Source organism: Bombina bombina, chromosome 4 (assembly GCF_027579735.1).
Source record: "Bombina bombina isolate aBomBom1 chromosome 4, aBomBom1.pri, whole genome shotgun sequence".
Taxonomy (NCBI): Eukaryota; Metazoa; Chordata; class Amphibia; order Anura; family Bombinatoridae; genus Bombina; species Bombina bombina.
The window spans coordinates 174,991,105-175,010,163 of record NC_069502.1 but is presented as its reverse complement, the minus strand read 5'-3'; the positions used below and the strand labels follow the sequence as shown (position 1 = coordinate 175,010,163).

General features: G+C 39.5%; 1 protein-coding gene across 2 annotated transcripts in view; it reads right to left on the bottom strand.

Moving 5' to 3' along the window:
• Positions 1-19,059, bottom strand: part of KIDINS220 (kinase D interacting substrate 220) — a 404,332-nt gene that overhangs the window by 201,181 nt on the left and 184,092 nt on the right. For both annotated transcript variants that reach the window (XM_053709711.1, XM_053709712.1), the window contains exons 20-22: positions 18,888-18,976; positions 15,806-15,950; positions 14,439-14,601 (exon numbers count right to left, since the gene is read on the bottom strand). In XM_053709711.1, the coding sequence (XP_053565686.1) occupies positions 14,439-14,601; positions 15,806-15,950; positions 18,888-18,976 (397 nt within the window). The remainder of the gene's footprint in view (positions 1-14,438; positions 14,602-15,805; positions 15,951-18,887; positions 18,977-19,059) is intronic.

The following is a 19,059-nucleotide window of genomic DNA, read 5'->3' as shown; positions in this document are numbered from 1 at the left end:
ACTCCTGGAATGTGGATGGCAGATAGATAACAATTGTGAGCTTCCGCCCACTGAATAAACCGAGCCACCTCCCTCATGGCTAAGGAACTCCGAGTTCCTCCCTGGTGGTTGATGTAAGCCACTGAGGTGATGTTGTCCGACTGGAACCTGATAAACTGGGCTAAGGACAATTAAGGCCAAGCCATCAAAGCATTGTAAATCGCTCTTAACTCCAAGATGTTTATGGGGAGAGCAGACTCATCCTGAGTCCAAGTTCCTGCACCTTTAATGCGTCCCAGACTGCTTCCCAGCCTAGCAGGCTGGCGTCTGTGGTCACAATCACCCACAAAGGTCTCCGGAAGCATGTGCCCTGAGACAGATGCTTCTGAGAAAGCCACCACGGGAGGGAGTCTCTTTTCGACGGGTCTAAATCTATCCTCTGAGATAGATCCGAATGGTTTCCGTTCCATTCTCTGAGCATGAATAATTGCAGAGCTCTCAAATGGAATTGAGCAAAGGAAAAGAATGGAAGCGACCATCAGACCAATTACCTCCATACATTGAGCCACTGATGGTTGAACAGTAGACTGTAGAGATAAGCAAGAGGAGAGAATTTTGGATTTTCTGACTTCTGTCAGAAACATTTTCAGAGATATATAATCTATTATGGTCCCTAAGAAAACTATGGGAACTCTTTTCCAGATTCACTTTCCATCCGTGGGAAAGTAGAAAAGACAACAAGATCTCTGTATGAGAGTTTGCTTGTTGATAAGATGGCACCTGAACCAATATGTCGTCCAGGTTGGGCGCCACTGCAATTCCCCGAGACCTGACCACTGCCAAGAGAGCCCCCAGAACATTTGAGAAAATTTTGGGAGCTGGGGCAAGGCTAAACGGAAGAGACACAAACTGAAAGTGCTTGTCTAGAAAAGCAAATTTCAGGAATTTGTAATGATCCCTGTGGATAGGAACATGACGATACGCATCCTTCAGGTTTATGGTTGTCATGAACTGACCCTCTTGGACCAAAGGAAAAATGGAACGAATGGTTTCCATTTTGAAGGATAGTATCCGGAGAAATTTGTTGAGGTACTTAAGGCCTAAAATGGGCCGAAAAATTCCCTCTTTTTTGGGAAACACAAAAAGATTTGAATAACATCCTAGACCATGTTCCCTTACTGGAACTGAAACAATCACTCCCAGGGAGAAAAGGTCCTGAACGCAGTTCAAGAATGCCTTTCTTTTTGCTTGGTCTACAGATAATCTTGAGAGGTGGAATCTTCCCCTTGGTGGGAAAGTTTTGAATTCGATTTTGTAACCATGAGATACTATGTCCACAGCCCAGGGATCTGGGACATCTCCATCCATGCTTGACAAAATAGGGAAAGTCTGCCCCCCACTTGATTCGATCCCGGATCGGGGGCCGACCCTTCATACTGACTTAGACTCAGTTGAGGGTTTCTTTAAATGCTTCCCCTTATTCCAAGACTGATTGGGATTCCAAGAAGACTTGGACTGCTTCTGCTTGGAAGAGGAAGACTTTTGACCTTTGAAGTTATGAAAGGAACGAAAATTACTTTGACGTCCCTTAGGTCTATTCTTCTTGTCTTGAGGTAGAAAAGACCTTTTTCCATCCGTAATATCAGATATTATTTTTGCCATACCAGGTCCAAACAAAGTCTTACCCTTGTAAGGAAGTGCCAGAAGCTTGGACTTAGAAGTAATATCAGCTGACGAAGATTTTAGCCACAAAGCCCTGCGGGCTAGGACAGTGAAGCCAGATATCTTGGCGCCCAGTCTAATAAGTTGCATGTTAGCATCAGAAATAAAGGAATTGGCTAGTTTGAGAGCCTTAATCCTATCTTGTATCTCCTCCAACGGATTCTCTACTAAAATAGATTCAGACAAGGCGTCTTTTTAAAGATGGGGGACAGGTATCCATGGCTTCTCCCATTCCTGTGAAATAATCTCCGTCACACGGTCTGGAACAGGAAAAACTTAAACAGAGGAAGGAACATCATAGTATTTATTAAGTTTATTAGACTTCTTAGGGTTGCCAATGACAGAAGCATTGGAGAGGTCCAAAGTAGCTAATACCTCCTTTAACAATACATGAAGGTATTCAAGCTTAAATCTGAAGTTTACCGACATATCCTCCTCATCAGTTATGAGGGACGGCAACCTGCGTAGCAGAAGATGAACAGCAACCTTACTATCTGAGTGTCTAATTTTCCTCTTGCGTTTTCCCAGCATAGGAAAAGCAGATAATGCAGCAGATACCGCAGAAGATACCTGTGCAGCAAAATCTGCAGGCAAATAAATTCCTTCAGGAGGCTGAGAGGAACTCCAGGGCACTGTATGTGACGCCATTGAGGCTTGGGATGTTTGAGGAGAAAGCTGTGGCATTGCCTGAACAGCATCATCCTGAGAGACATTGGGCTCAGGGGGCAACAACTTATCTTTACATTGAAGAGTTCCATCTAAGCATGCAGCACAGAATTGCATAGGCAAAACAATTTGTGCCTTTAAACATAAGCATTTGTCACAAGAACCTTGTTCCATGCCCATTATAGCTTAAAGAAATTTTCCCCAAAATAAATGAGATAACAAAAAAGTACTTAAGGCTACTGTCACTTTAAGTAGACTTCCCTCAGAGTAATACATGCTATTTAGCAGAATTACGTGATACCAAAAAACAAACTAAGTGCCTCTACACCTCAGTTACATGCTGAGGTGCCTACTTGACCTCCGGAATAAATCCGACACCGACAAATGACAAGGGACTCTCCTGCTAATCGAGTGATCACCGGAGATGCCGGAACAAGAAGGCGCCGCTCTAAGGCTGAAAGCGGAAGACGCCAAAATCACATGACCAGCCTACAAGAAACTGCGCAGCAAAAATAAAAGCGCACGTTTCTAAAGGCTGTCATAGTGCAAACCCGCTCTTGCTGATCATAACAGAAACACCAAGATTGTAGCCCCACACAAAGACCATAAATTCTCAAGTATGCGAGCCACAAATAAGTCATAAGCATTAGTAGTTATTCTTTCCGCACCCAGAGAAAAGATAGTCTACATCTCACATCAAAAAGTGTCTGCATCCTGCCTAATAAAATCCTATAAAAGGGATTTGTTTGTCCCATATAAAATCTGCAGCCCTTCTTTTGTTTAAAAGTGCAAGTACCCAGTACCTAGAAGACAAAAGCACTTACCTGCAGTTTAGCTGTCCGGCAGGGAGACAGCTTACAAGCCGTGAAAGGACACATACTCCTTACAGAGACCCGTAGAAAAAAGAAAGAACAGAGTAACCAACTCTGGCTTTCTATAACTAGGGCAGCAATATGTTGGAAAACAAAGTAAGGACCACCTCACAACTTCCTAACTGCTTAAAAGCCACCACTACTCTACTGAAGAGATTTTTGGACTCAGCTAAACCCACATCCTTGCTTGCAAAGAAAAGTACCCAAAAAAAGGAATTAAAGTCTTCAGACACCAAACTCGACCTCCTCCATTGACAAAGGCAAAGAGAATGACTGGGGATTATGGGCAGGGAATGACACTTAACAGCTTTACTGTGGTGCCCTTTGCCTCCTTTTGCTGGTCAGGACTGATATTCCCACTAGTAATTGAATGACGTCATGGAATCTATATATCTTAGGAAAAAAGTAAAATTTACAGCATAAAAATGATTAAACTACATCAATCATACATTTTAAAGTGTGGTGCTCTAGACTAAAACAGGAAAAACATAATTGTAACAGAGGGAAAATGCATAGGTTTTCTTAGGTTACTGCAAAACAAATAAGATGTGTGTAAAGATACTGTTATTTTTTTGCACAAATTTTTAAAAAAAAAAAAATTCATGCAGCAGGGGATGCCCACTGTCACCGTTATTGGTTAATCTGGCCATACAGCACTTAACCTGTTACATAAGGCAATACAGTGAAGGACTTAGAATCAATAAACAGACCATACATTTGTCACTTTATGTGGACAACCTCTTACTTTATGTAAGCAATCCCACATCAAATGTACCTAAATTATTACACTTCAAAGGTAATTTTGGAGTCTTTTCAGGCTACAAAATCAATGTATATAAATCTGAAGTGACATGGTTACTTAATATCAGCAATGCCTCACTACAAAACACTAAACTAAAAATAATTAATGGCACCTTCAAATACCCTGGTATTCCAATAAACACCAATCCACATTAATTATATTGTCTGAACATTGGTAAAGATATTAAATGCATTCAGGATCTTTTACTTCCCCTTTCTGTGTCTTAAGATGGTTGCACTTCAAAATTACTGTACCCTATGCAGATGCTTCCTTTTCTTTTGAATGTATGTTTACAGTGCGTATATATATATATATATATATATATATATACACACACACACAAGTCTGTGATTGGCTAATTGTTGTCACAGGATAGAAGGGGCATGCAAAGTAAAGTGAATTTTGAAATTTGTCAGAAAAAAATCTACTGCTCATTTAAGTAGATGGTATGGTATTGTCTTTTTAATAATGCACTTGTTGATTATGCAGTTATACTATATTCAATATTTTCTGTCGCAGGAAAAAATGATATTAATAAGAATAAAACTGAGTGGAGCCTGTAAACTCTCACCACCATGCAAGAATACAATTAGGTAAGCCTAAATTTTGTTTTCTTTCATAAGGTGGTGAGAGTCCAGATTCAATTACTCATGAAATCTTATACCTAAGCAGTGGAGTCCACAAGTAATTTTGGGCAAGAACAAATATTTTTTTTAAGAAGGCAGGAACCTATTTTTCAGACACTGCAGCCTGGAGGACTTATCCACCAAAAGCTACTTCAGAAGAACAAAAACATCAAGGGCTAGATTACGAGGGGAGTGTGCGCGAGCGATAAGGGGTTTATTGCAGGGGTTTGACTTTGTCAGGCTTTCCACTCCTAATGTGGTAAGAATGCTTACCGCAACTTCAGAGATCTGGTTAACTGTTTAGCAAAAAAAAAACGTTGCACAAAACACATAAAAATACATTACTAAGTAAAGTTACAATCATAATAACACTATCTAATAAAAATTAAAAAAAAAAATATTGCATACAAAAGTTTTAAGGGCTCAAAGATTTGAGATCTCAGGCAGGCAAAAGGCTTTAACGTTGAGATACACACATATACTGTACATGTCTAAAGATGTATATGTATGTATATACGTGTACATATGTATTTATATGTGTATATATGTATTTACAGACACATATAAACACATAAATACATATTTATACATAAACATATATATAATTGCATTGAAGCCCTTCGCTGTTAAGTAGATGAAAAGATGATAAATCATATTTATACAATATTCATTTTTAATAAAGGTTTAAAAAGTAAATTTATGCTTACCTGATAAATTCATTTCTTTTACGATATGACGAGTCCACAGATTTTATCCTTACTTGTGGGATATTAACCTCCTGCTAACAGGAAGTGGCAAAGAGCACCACAGCAGAGCTGTATATATAGCTCATCCCTTCCCTCCACCCCCAGTCATTCGACCGAAGGTTTAGGAAGAGAAAGAAAAAGCCAAAGATGCAGAGGTGACTGAAGTTTACAAAAAATTAATATAAAATAAATCTGTCTTAAAAGAACAGGGTGGGCCGTGGACTCGTCATATCGTAAAATAAATTAATTTATCAGGTAAGCATAAATGTACTTTTCTTTTAGAAAGATATGACAAATCCATGTATTTCATCCTTACTTGTGGGATACCAATACCAAAGCTATAGGACACGGATGAAACGGGAGGGACAAGACAGAGACCTAAACGGAAGGCACCACTGCTTGAAGAACCTTTCTCCCAAAAAACAGCCTCAGAAGAAGCAAAAGTATCAAATTTGGAAAATTTGGAAAAAGTATGAAGAGATGACTAAGTCGCAGCCTTGCAAATCTGTGCAACAGAAGCATCATTTTTAAAGGCCCATGTGGAAGCCACAGCCCTAGTAGAATAAGCCGTAATTCTTTCAGGAGGCTGCTGTCCGGCAGTCTCATAAGCCAGGCGGATGATACTCCTCAGTCAAAAGGAAAGAGAGGTAGCCGTAGCTTTCTGACCCCTTAGTCGCCTGTAAGTAAAACTTCAAGGCGAGGACCACGACCAGGTTATGTAACAAACGCTCCTTCTTAGAAGAAGGATTAGGACACAAGGAAGGAACAACAATTTCCTGATTAATATTCTTATTTGAAACAACCTTAGGAAGAAATCCAGGTTTGGTATGCAAAACCACCTTATCATAATGAAATATAAGATATGACTGAACATCTGGAACATCTGCCAAACGTTTGTGAAGCAAAATTGACAAAGCAGAAATCCGTCCCTTTAAGGAACTTGCTGATAACCCTTTCTACAAACCTTCTTGGAGAAAAGACAGAATCCTGGGAATCCTGACTTTACTCCATGAGTAACCCTTGGATTCACACCAATAAAGATATGTACGCCATATCTTATGATAGATCTTTCTAGTGACAGACTTACGAGCCTGTATCAAAGAATCGATGACCGAATCAGAGAATCCCCGCTGAGATAAAATCAAGCGTTCAATCTCCAAGCAGTCAGCTGCAGAGAATTTAGATTTGGATGTTGGAAAGGTCATTGAATGAGAAGGTCCTGTCTCAGAGGAAGTTTCCATGGTGGCAGAGAGGACATGTCCACTAGATCCGCATACCAAGTCCTGTGTGGCCACGCAGGCGCTATCAGTATTACTGATTACACATAAGCTATGCTGAACGACCAAGGCACTGCCAGGGCATCTATCAGTTCGGCCTGAGGATCCTTCGACCTGGATCCGTAACGTGGAAGCTTGGCATTCTGATGAGATGCCATCAGGTCAAATTCCGGTCTGCCCCATTGTCGAATCAATGAGGCAAACACCTCCGGATGGAGTTCCCACTCCCCCGGATGAAAAGTCTGATGACTTAGAAAATCCGCTTCCCAGTTCTCTACTCCTGGGATGTAGATTGCCGATAGATAGCAAGAGTGGGCCTCCGCCCATTGGATTATCTTTGATACTTCTATCATCGCTAAAGAACTCCTTGTTCCCCCCTGATGATTGATATACGCCACAGTCGTGATATTGTCCGACTGGAATCTTATGAATTTGGCTGAAGCCAACTAAGGCCACGCCTGAAGCGCATTGAATATTGCTCTCAGTTCCAGAATATTGATTGGAAGTAGAGACTCCACCTGAGTCCAGACAGCCTGAGCCTTCAGGGAATTCCAGACTGCACCCCAGCCCAGAAGGCTGGCGTCCGTTGTCACTATCACCCATGAGGGTCTGCGGAAACAAGTCCCCTGGTACAGATGATCCGGCGACAACCACCAAAGAAGAGAGTCTCTGGTCTTGTGATCCAGATTTATCTGAGGAGATACATTTGCATAGTCCCCATTCCACTGTCCGAGCATGCACAGCTGCAGTGGTCTGAGATGAAAGCGAGCAAACGGAATGATGTCCATTGCCGCTACCATTAATCTAATGACCTCCATACACTGAGCCACTGATGGCTGAGGAATGGACTGAAGTTCTCGGCAAGTATTTAGAATCGTTGATTTTCTGACCTCCGTCAGAAATATTTTCATGTCTACCGAGTCTATTAGAGTTCCCAAGAAGGGAACCCTTGTCCTTGGAACAAGTGAACTCTTTTCTATGTTCACCTTCCAACCGTGAGTTCTCAGGAAAGACAACACTGTGTCTGTGTGAGATTTTGTCAGATGATAAGTTGACGCCTGAATCAAAATATCGTCCAGATAAGGTGCCACTGCTATGTCCCGCGGTCTGAGAACCGCTAGAAGGGACCCTAGAACCTTTGTGAAGATTCTGGGTGCTGTGGCCAACCCGAAGGGAAGAGCCACAAACTGATAATGTTTGTCCAGAAAGGCAAACCTTAGGAACTGACGATTGTCAGAAATGATTTCCTTCAATTCAGGGCCGATTAGGGTCTTACCCTTGAAAGGAATAGCTAAAAGCTTAGATTTTGATGACACATCAGCAGACCACGATTTGAGCCATAATGCTCTACGCGCTAAAATGGCAAGCCTGCATTTTTCGCCGCTTGCATCCTTCAAGTCCACGGTAGTCATATATTGACCCTCCTGGATCATTGGTAAGATTGTTCGTATAGTCTCCATCTTGAATGGTGGGACTCTGAGAAATTTGCTTAGACACTTGAGATCTAAAATTGGTCTGAAAGTTCCCTCTTTTTTTGGGAACCACGAAAAGATTTGAGTAAAACCCCTGTCCCTGTTCCAGTTTTGGAACGGGACAAATTACTCCCATGGTATAGAGGTCTTTTACACAGCGTAAGAACGCCTCTCTTTTTATCTGGTCTATAGACAATCGTGAAAGATGAAATCTCCCTCTTGGGAGAAAATCCTCGAATTCCAGTTGATTTCCAATGCCCAGGGGTCCTGCACATCTCTTGCCCAAGCCTGAGCAAAGAAAGAAAGTCTGCCCCCTACTAGATCCGGTCCCAGATCGGGGGCCGCCCCTTCATGCTGTCTTAGTAGCAGCAGCTGGCTTCTTGGATCGTTTACCTTTATTTATTTACTCCTTTAAAATTTCGAAAGGAACAATTATTTATTTTTTTACCCTCATCTTAACAGACCTGTCCTGTGGTAGGGCATGGCCTTTACCTCCAGAAATGCCAGAAATGATTTCCTTCAATTCAGGCCCGATTAGGGTCTTACCCTTGAAAGGAATAGCTAAAAGCTTAGATTTTGATGACACATCAGCAGACCACGATTTGAGCCATAATGCTCTACTCGCTAAAATGGCAAGCCTGCATTTTTCGCCGCTAATTTAGCAATTTGAAAAGCGGCATCTGTAATAAAAGAATTAGCTAGCTTAAGAGCCTTAATTCTATCCAAAATGTCCTCTAATGGGGTCTCAACCTTCAGAGACTCTTCTAGAGCATCAAACCAACAAGCTGCTGCAGTAGTTACTTGAATAATGCAGGCTGTAAAAGAAAACCCTGATAAATAAATAATTTCTTTAGAAGACCCTCTAACTTCTTATCGATAGGGTCTTTGAAAGCACAACTGTCCTCGATAGGTATAGTTGTACGCTTAGCCAGGGTTGATATAGCTCCCTCCACCTTAGGGACCGACTGCCAAAAGTCCTGAATGGTGTCTGCTGGGTACATTTTCTTGAAAGTAGGAGGGGGAGAAAACGGTATACCCGGTCTATCCCATTCCTTTTTTATAATTTCTGAAGTCCTTTTAGGAACCAGAAAAACATCAGTGTAAGTAGGCACCTCTAGATATTTGTCCATTTTACACAATTTCTCTGGTGGTATCACAATAGGGTCGCAATCATCCAGAGTCGCTAAAACCTCCCGAAGTAACAGGACATGACGTCCGAATCTGTCTGAGGCAACATATTTCCTGAGTCTGAAAGTTCTCTCTCAGACAGTAATTCCCTGACCCCCAACTCAGAGCCCTGTGAGGGTACATTGGAAATAGCCAATAAAGCATCAGAGGATTCAGTATTCACATTAATACCTGGCCTACTGCGTTTACCCTGTAACATTGGTAATTTAGATAATACCTCTGTAAGGGTAGTTGACATTACTGCAGTCATATCCTGTAGAGTGAAAGAATTAGACGCACTTGAGGTACGTCGCTTGTGTGGGCGTTAAAGGTTGTGACACTTGGGAAGAATTGGATGGCATATCCTGATTCTCTTCAGACTGAGAATCATCCTTAGGCCCACTTTCTTTACCTAAAATATGCTTTTTACATGGTAAGGCCCTTTCAGTACAAGAGGTACACAACGTAAGAGGGGGTTCCACAATGGCTTCTAAACACATAGAGCAATAGTATCCTCAATGTCAGACATGTTGAACAGACTAGCAATAACAACAATAGTCGTTAAACACTTGACTATTTATTGACTTAAACAATTTTTTGAAAAACGTGTACAGCGCCTTTAAGAGATAAAAAAAGCGCACAATTTTTCCCAAACTGTCTAAAAACGTTTATTAACGCTTCAAAATTAACTACACATAATCAATAGTGCCAGAAATTATTGCACCCCAAGAGCAAGGGGAGAAATTAACCTCTAAAAGATATTTATAGACAAAAATATGCTGGATTTGAAAAAATAACCCCTGCACCTCGCCACAGCTCTGCTGTGGTGCCTACCTGCCCCCAGGGTACTGCAAAATAACTCAACAAAGATACGGATAACAGAACACCAGTTTAGGCCCAACCGGAGCTAATGCCTGCTGCCTTCTCAGCCAGAGTAAAGTGTGCGCCTGAGCGCGCGAAAATAGGCCCCGCCCATCTTGGACGACAATCGCATAAGACTGTACAACCGCATGGGAAGCGGTTTAGTAATAAAGCCATGTGGATTTTGTTTACCCCTAAGCACAACACAAATATTCAGCCATACTGATTATTTGATCTCACAAATAAAAACCGTTAAGCTGTCTCTCCCAGTATCCCTTTATATATGCTGCTTTAAGCCCTTTATAAATGCTTAGCCCATGTCAATAAAATAAAATAAACACAGGTTTTTCAGTAACACCCTTTGTTTACAGGTCTACTGCTTACTCCTTCCCTTGCAGGGAAAAAAATGTCAGCCAGTTCTGATATACCAAGTCTGCTCAGAAATAAAGGACTGAACATACCTCAATGCTGCTTGTAGCATGACACCGTTCTCCACACTGAAGATTTCTCTTGCACTACCTTCAGAAGCTCTGTGGGAACCAACATGGATCTTAGTTACATCTGCTAAGATCATCAACCTCAGGGCAGAAATCTTCTTCCATATCTCCCTGAGTAAAATAGTACTCACCGGTACCATTTAAAATAAAAAACTTCTTGATTGAAGAAACTAAAACTAACACCTCGCTTTACCTCTTCCTAGTACTAACACAGGCAAAGAGAATGACTGGGGGAGGAGGGAAGGGAGGAGCTAAATATACAGCTCTGCTGTGGTGCTCTTTGCCACTTCCTGTTAGCAGGAGGTTAATATCCCACAAGTAAGGATGAAATCCGTGGACTCGTCATATCTTTGTAAAAGAAATATGTATTTACTGTAAATATTTCACATTACAATGTTCCGTACATAGCAGAATATATTCTAAGTATACTGAACCCAAACCGGAGAGATTTTAGTTTGTCAAGATTATTGTCCAACTTCGTCATACAAAGGATGCCCTCTGAGGCATGAAATGTTTTTCCATCCACCATGAAAGAGAATTCTTTGCTGTGGAATCCAAAAGGATCCTTTAAGAAAGCTGAGTTTTGTAGGTGCACCACTGGCGTAGCATGCATAACTCCAGCGGTCTCAAGTGAATCTGAGCAAAGGGGATGGTATCTGATGCAGCAATCATCAGACCTAATACTTCCATGCATAAGGCTAGAGTAGGATTGGTTAGAGAGTGAAGCATCACACATGTGGTTTGTGATTTTGATCTCCTTTGATCGGACTAGGAAAGCCTCATTGAAATTCAGTCTATAATGACTCCTAGAAAAAAGACTTTGGTTTGAGAAGAGAACTCCTTGGAATGTTGATTCTCTGACCATGATTGCGAAAAAACAACAAAAGCTTGTTGGTATGAGACATCACTGATTTAAGGAGTATTAAACTATGTTGTATTAATAGAATAATTTGAATTGGTTTAGATAAGTTATCACATCAAAGAGTCACTGCTGCTGCCACGCAAGCTATACTAATAGCTGGTTCAAACAACACGCTTGAAGGAAAGCCTTTCTGTGGAAAAACTATTTTCTGTCCATGGGGTCTTTAAAGGAAGTACTATCCTCTAAAGGACTAGTAGTATATTTAGCCAAGGAGGAAAATTATTTTCCAAAGCTCAACACTATATTTTATGTACCATATAATCCTAAATAATATAATGCCAGGTATGTTAGTCCAACGGAGTTGTGCAAAGTAGAGACTGTGCAAGACAAACATACCTGACCTTAAAACATACCTGGCGCGAGATAGCTTCAGGAAGCTTCAGCACTCTAGGCTGTTAAGTTACAGCTGAGAGCTAGAGTTCTTGACGCTCCAGGCATATGAGGGCAGATGACTGAACGTTACAGACGGTGACACTGTGTGTGTCACCTCTAACGATCTTCTGCTGGTGCCGGCGGGAGGTGTGGACGGGAGGCGGTTGGCGGGTGGGCGGCTCAGCAGCGGAGGGGGAAGGGAGTGGGAGGGTCATACCCTGTGTGGGCCCATGTACACGGGCTTTAACACTAGTTTAATATAAATAAATATTTATTATCTAATATAGAATATTCCTTTCTGGTGCTGTCATTTTTTCCCCCTATAAAGATACTATATGTTCTTTCGACTAGCAGCATAAAAATGTTTTTACATATTAGTGTGTTTTTTTTCCGAATTACTTTTGATTGGGAGTGCTCCCTATTTTTTTCTCATGTATTTGTAGATAATAAATACAAGACAGCAATTACCACAATGATAAATGCACTGTATATATATATTTTATTAGGAGACGGGAAAAATATAAATAAGCAGGGACCTAAAATTAAACAAACTAAAACAGAAGCAGGCTTTAGTGTAGCGGGAGAAAAAAAAAATTAACCGCTGTGTTGCTGAACCAATATTGTTTTGAATTAATACTGTATCAGAGATAATAAAAGCGCTAATGCGACATGGGAACACAGATCGGCTTCTTCTTACTGCGTACAAGAAGCCAGCGAGTCCTTTCAGATATATGAGAAAAAGCAATAGCGCTGATGCTAAAAAGGACCTGTGGTCGACAGGGAGAGTACTAAGAAAGTAAAAATAAACAAAACAAAAAAAATGGCACAACCAATGTCCAATTAGTTAATTGTAATATTTACCCTCCTGGTGTGTCACTGTAGAACTGGAGAGACATTTATTACAAATATACATAGAAGATTCTGAAAAATGTTGCACTGCACAAGAAATATAAAAACACAAATATTTCTATGGCATGGAATCAAATGCATCAAAACATTTTCATTTTATACACCACTGCCACCTGCTGGAAAATGTAAATAATACAATGCTGCTTTTCATAAGATTGATTAGATATCATGAGGATCAGAATATATGTACCTACAGCCTTCTGCAAAATTACTTTAAAATAAGACCCTACAATACTAACATATTAATGTACAGATTGCTGCCCTGGAAAAGTATCCTCTAGATCTTTATTAAATAAAAAAAAAAAAAGTAAAATTATTACAACTATAAAAGCTGCACTCACTACTATACCTCCCACTCTCAGAGGGAATAGGGCGACTCTAAAGCATAGAGAGTACCAATACTTGCAACATGCCAATTGTCTGTTGGATACGTAAAGGGACATTATACACTAGATGTTTCTTTGCATAAAGGTTTTGTAGATTATCCATTTATATAGCCCATAGTTGTTTTTTAAATGGATAGTTTTGCTTATTTTATATACAATATAAATAACATTTATCTGATTTTCAGACTCCTAACCATGCCCCAAAGTTTTAGTAGAATACCGACGCATACCCTCTCCAGCTTGCTTCTGTTTGTGTAAAGGGTCTTCTCATATGCAAAGGAAGGGGGAGTGTCTGCTATTTCCCACATGCAGTGGTTGTTCTAGTAACCTTTTAAACAGTGCTAAACTGGAAGCTTCTAAGTTTTTAAACAGTTTTATACTGGATTTTTATATCAATATCTGTGCATATTAGTTTTTATAGTAGTGTCTATTACATGCAGTTATATGAAAATTGGTGTATACTGTCCCTTTAAATGGACACTGTACACTAGATTTTTCTTTGCATAAATGTTTTGTAGATGATCTATTTATAGCCCATCTGGGGGTGTTTTTGTAAAAATGTATAGTTTTGCTTATTTTTAAATATCATTGTGCTGACTCCTAACCAAGATCCAAAGTTTTAGATATATACTGATGTATACAAACTTCACATTGCTTCTGTATGTATAATGGGTCTATTAATATGAAAGGGGGGGGGGGTCTGCTCTTAGCCCCTTTCAGTGGGTGTCCCAGACTAATCTCATCAACAGTGCTAAACTTGGAACTTCTAAGTAAGTTTTAAAAGGTTTTATACTGGATTTTTATATCAGTATCTGTGCATATTAGTTTTTATAGTAGTGTCTATTACAAGCAGTTATATGAAAATTGGTGCATACTGTCCCTATAAGTATTTTTAGAGCACAAAGTTCAAGGATTTCCCTGTAAATTAAGGAGGCAAATACTTCCTAGGGCTGCTGCAAATAACAAATATTTTAGCCACTGGAATCCCAAATGCATTTTTTAGAGGGACAAAGGTTTCTTCCTATTAAACAGATATTAAATGATTAAAGTATTTCCACATCACTACAAGTGATAAAATAACACACGACATGTTGAAAGGTACTTAGAGTTATTTCAGTTACAAGTTACGTCTGCTTAATGAATATAAGAAATGTATAAATACCTCTCGTAAATAACTTTTAGAGTTGATTGGTCAGGAACTCCTTCAGTCTCTTCCAAGTAGAGGATGAGCCAGGATGTTCTGTAAGGCCACTGCTCGGTTAGGTTGATCCAGGAGGCTAATCTATCCCAGTTGAAATGAATCTGATTTGCTCGAAGTAACCTCCCTGAAGCAGCAATGTACAGAAATGTTTGTAGGGGGTGAGCATAACACAAGAGGGACAATGTCTAACAAAATGTGACATTCCAATAGGTCAAATAATTCTTTCAAAAGAACAACATCCATATAAAGCTGCATTTGTTTAAACCTTAAACAGAACCATATTCAGGACTGATGGATATATAGTATCTTGTTTTCTTATTAAAGTCTTTAGTGCTGCCTTGCCTAACTATATATGTCCCCCCACATTTCTGGTGACATCAGTATGAACATAGCTAATAAAAAACCTCTTTTTACTGTGGACCCTCATATGTTTTTACACGGATTATGAAGACAAGAATTTATTGCTAAACATGAATTAAAAAGACAACCAATATTCTTGATATCCTAAGTAGCTTTTAAATAAAAATGTTGTTTCTTGTGGGAAACAATGCAAAAAAAGGGATGCGTAGAGCTATTGGCGAAATTAAATATCGACTTCTCTTTGTTTCATAATATAAGCATTATGGGATGAATGAATATAGTTCCACAAACATTAAATATAATATTGAATTTACACTATTTGCATGTGTCATTGCTCACGGTATGATTATGACTACAATTAAGATTATTGACTTTAGCCCACAATCTGGTACCAGAAATTTGGCAACTTTCCTCTATCTTTCCGTACCAACACAAAGGGCAAGATATATCAATCTGCGAGCAGACATCTTGTGAACCTGTCCGCATTTGATTGCAGATTGTGGGGGAAAATCTGTTTCCCATATTTAACATTGCACAGGTGAATGCTTGTGCAAATCCACCCCTACCCTCACGCAACCAACTGCGCGAGAGTATAGCTTGTCAACCAACCTAGTCGAATGAATCCAGGGTGATTTTCATCCGCCAACTCCAAATTGGCGAGAGAGTTGCTGGCCCAAATGAGCGAGCCTGCAACCGATCAGACATTTATCTCGCAATGAATCTTGCCCAAAGTGTAATGTTCAAGAATACATAGATGACAGCATAAGGCAAAGGATAACTTAAAATTCTATCTCCTAAATTGCCCACATACAGAATTGAGACCCTCCAGTATCACTGTTATCACTAGTAGAAAATCAGAGTGGTTAAATGATCATGATTAGCTTTTATAACAGTTTCATTATTTAAAAACGTAGTAATTTAATAATTTACACTAAATACACAATGTAATGATTACAGACGTGTCTTACCTGTTACTGAAACAATGTTTAGTAATCTCCTCATTGTCTGGGGACTTATGTCACTAAACCAGTCTTCTGTTACTAGCAGCTTGGTCAGGTCAAATGACATTTGGCGCGTCATGGAGCGTTGAATTTGTCTTCTTCTGTATGTGTCCTAAGGAGTAAAAACATTTCAGTGGAATTGACAACCTGACTAAACAGGTGTCCGTGTTCCTCAACAGAATTGAATTTGAGAACCCCTTAATTACCTGTAATCAAAGGTTTGGAAATAATCCTTAAAATAAGCTTGTGGGTAATGAATAATGGTAGTTACCCATACCCTCTAAGGTAAGTAAGGTATACAGCGCAACTAACGGTTTATTGCATGGATCTTTGTTTTGAATCCTTTAGAGAACACAACCTGTTGCAGCCAATAATTGCCTAATTTGTCCGTATTTTTTTGTGGGGGCAGAACTGGGCATGTAAAAATGGTCTGCAATTTAGTTTAGTACTTTTGTGATGCAGGGGCCGATTAGTTACACAATTAAAAGTACTCTACTAATTTAGTACAGTTTATTTTTATACTTATGTACCTTTCATATAAATGTGGTACAGTAAAAAACTTTTATTTTTAACAGAGAGATTGGTAGTTACTCATGTAGGCAACATGTATCCTATAATTAAAGGGACAGTAAAGTCATAATTAGACATTCATGATTCAGATAGAGAATACAATTTTAAACAACTTTCCAATTTTCTTCTTATATTTAAATTACTTGCTTCTCTTGTTATGCTTTGTTGTAGGTTTCATCTAGTAAAGCTCAGGAGCAGCAAAGAACCTAGGTTCTAGCTGCTGATTGGTGGCTGCATATATATACTGATCATGTGTTCAGTTAGAAACCAGTAGTGCATTGCTGCTCCTTCAGCAAATGATACCAAGAGAATAAAGCAAATTTGATAATATAAGCAAACTGCAAAGTTGTTTAAAATTGTATGCTCTACCTACATGGGTTTCATGTCTCTTTAAGCATTATTTATCCTGCAATTCTTCTTTTCTGTATTGTATTAATTTCTATACAGAACTAAATTATCTATCTATACTTATTTTCCTATGTTTTTATAGCTATTACTATTAAAGTGATTGTAAAGTTGAATGATTTAAAGCCCAATATTTAAAAATACTCTTAAAAACATGGGCACTTTAAGTCATTACACTTTACAAGTATACCACTTTAAAATGTATATAAGGCACTGCGTTACCCTATATGAGCTTTTTTATAAACTGCTCACCAGATGGCATGATGTGCCAACCAAATTGAATAAGATGTTCCCTACCTGCGCCCCAATGTGTTGGCGGGGGTGCATGCAGGTCGGTGATTCGCAACACACCTGGTGGTCATGTTCTGATATTAAACCCTTCTGGTCCAAGGTGCTTGCTTGCTTGCTGAGAATCTGCCTCCCAAAACTGCACTCCTCCATCTTAACTTGCGCAAGCTGACCTCCCCCGCCAAAAAAAAGGTGCCTACTGATTATGGTTTTGATGGCAGCCAAATTAACAATTGCCAGGAATTGGGGAAAAAACTAATCCTCCAAATTGGCAAAGCGCGATAGGCCTAATCACATACTTCAGATCAATGGAGAGCTATGTATACAGCTCTAAACTTCAACATGATCTACTGCTGTCTAGGGCCCTACTGAATCGGAATAGAGGTCCCCCTGTCTCGGACACTGCCCTGCCCAACTTTCAGCTTCCCCTCCTCAGTGCCTCACTTCCTGGCTTCCTCCCTTCCCACCTCCCCCTTTTTTTTCTCTCTCCTTCCTCTCTCTCTCTTTCTTTCTCCACCCCCATTTCCTTCTTTGTTTGGCCCTCCCACTGTTCGAATTATACCTCCCACTTCCTCCAACTGACCAACACCTTTACTTACAAATAACCAGAGTCTACTTGTGGACTCGGCTTTGGGTTAATCAGATCCTTAAAATGTTTGTCAGTTTTGTTTAATTACTCTACCTCAGAAATTACCAGTTTTGAGATTGATACAAGTTTATAAATCACTCTTAATATGTTTTATGTTCAAAACCCCTACTGTTTGGTGAAATTTCCTAGATCTTGAAGGAAAATTGAAAAGGAAAAGAGCTAGCCTGGAATGACCAGGTAGAAATATTTTAGGACTCAGTATATGGACCCTGCTGTCTCACCCCTTAGGATCCTAAACCAGCACACAGATGAGACTGACTTCACTCATTATTCACTCTCTGGTCCAAACTATAACATCTGTACTATTCTGCCGTGATGATCTTATTTGAATCTCCTGTTATATGTCATTGTTATTTTTCTTTTGTTTAATAAAGCTCTTTAAAAAAAAAAAATGTATATAAGGATGTTTAATTAAAGTAGAAGCATACAGCTGGTGAGCAAGGACTAGGTGGAGCCCGAAATGCGTACAGCTATGTACTAAATGTTTATTTATGGTCGCTACTATTTTTTGGTTTTACCGGATCCTATGATTTTAAGTTTTTATTCTATTGGCCGTGAATTGGATTTTCTTTTTCTGAGTGCGGAGTCTTCTTTCTACTATTAAACTTTACAATTACGCTTCTTTTTTACAATACTTACCCTTTGTTACTGTAAACCTACCGCCGATCCTCTTTCAGTATTGAGCAGAAAGATGACGAATCCGGCTTCCTCCAATCATTGTGTGTCCCCTTTGGCGTCCAGCTTGCGAGGCACACAACGATTGGAGGAAGCAGGATCATCATCGATATACTAAATCCTGATGGAGATGCGGACGGAGGATCGGCGGTAAGTTTACCATAACAAAAAGGTAAGTATTTTAAACAAGAAGCATAAATGTAAAGTATCATTACTTAAAGTGCCTATGTTTTTAAGAGTATTTTTAAATACTGGGCTTTAAATCATTCAACTTTACAATCACTTTAAGCAATCCTATACATTTCTAGATCCCATGATAGAAAAAGGAGTATGATTTATATAGAATGGAGTCTATGGTGCTTAACAAAACAGAGAGCAAAATTACTTTAAATATCACTGATGACCAAACAAAGAAGGTTTTCTCCACAAATCACATGACTCGCATTATTTGCTCCCACTTACCCGTCTGTTGAGGGCTGTCTTGCTTCCAAGTTTTGTGGCATCTGCAAGGCTATGTTGGGAAACCCTTCTGTCAAGGTCTTCATGTGCACCTAGCAATAAAGTAAAAAAAAAATCAAACACAGAAATAAATACTTCCAAAACAGTGGGTACTACTTAAGAAGCGCTGTCGCAA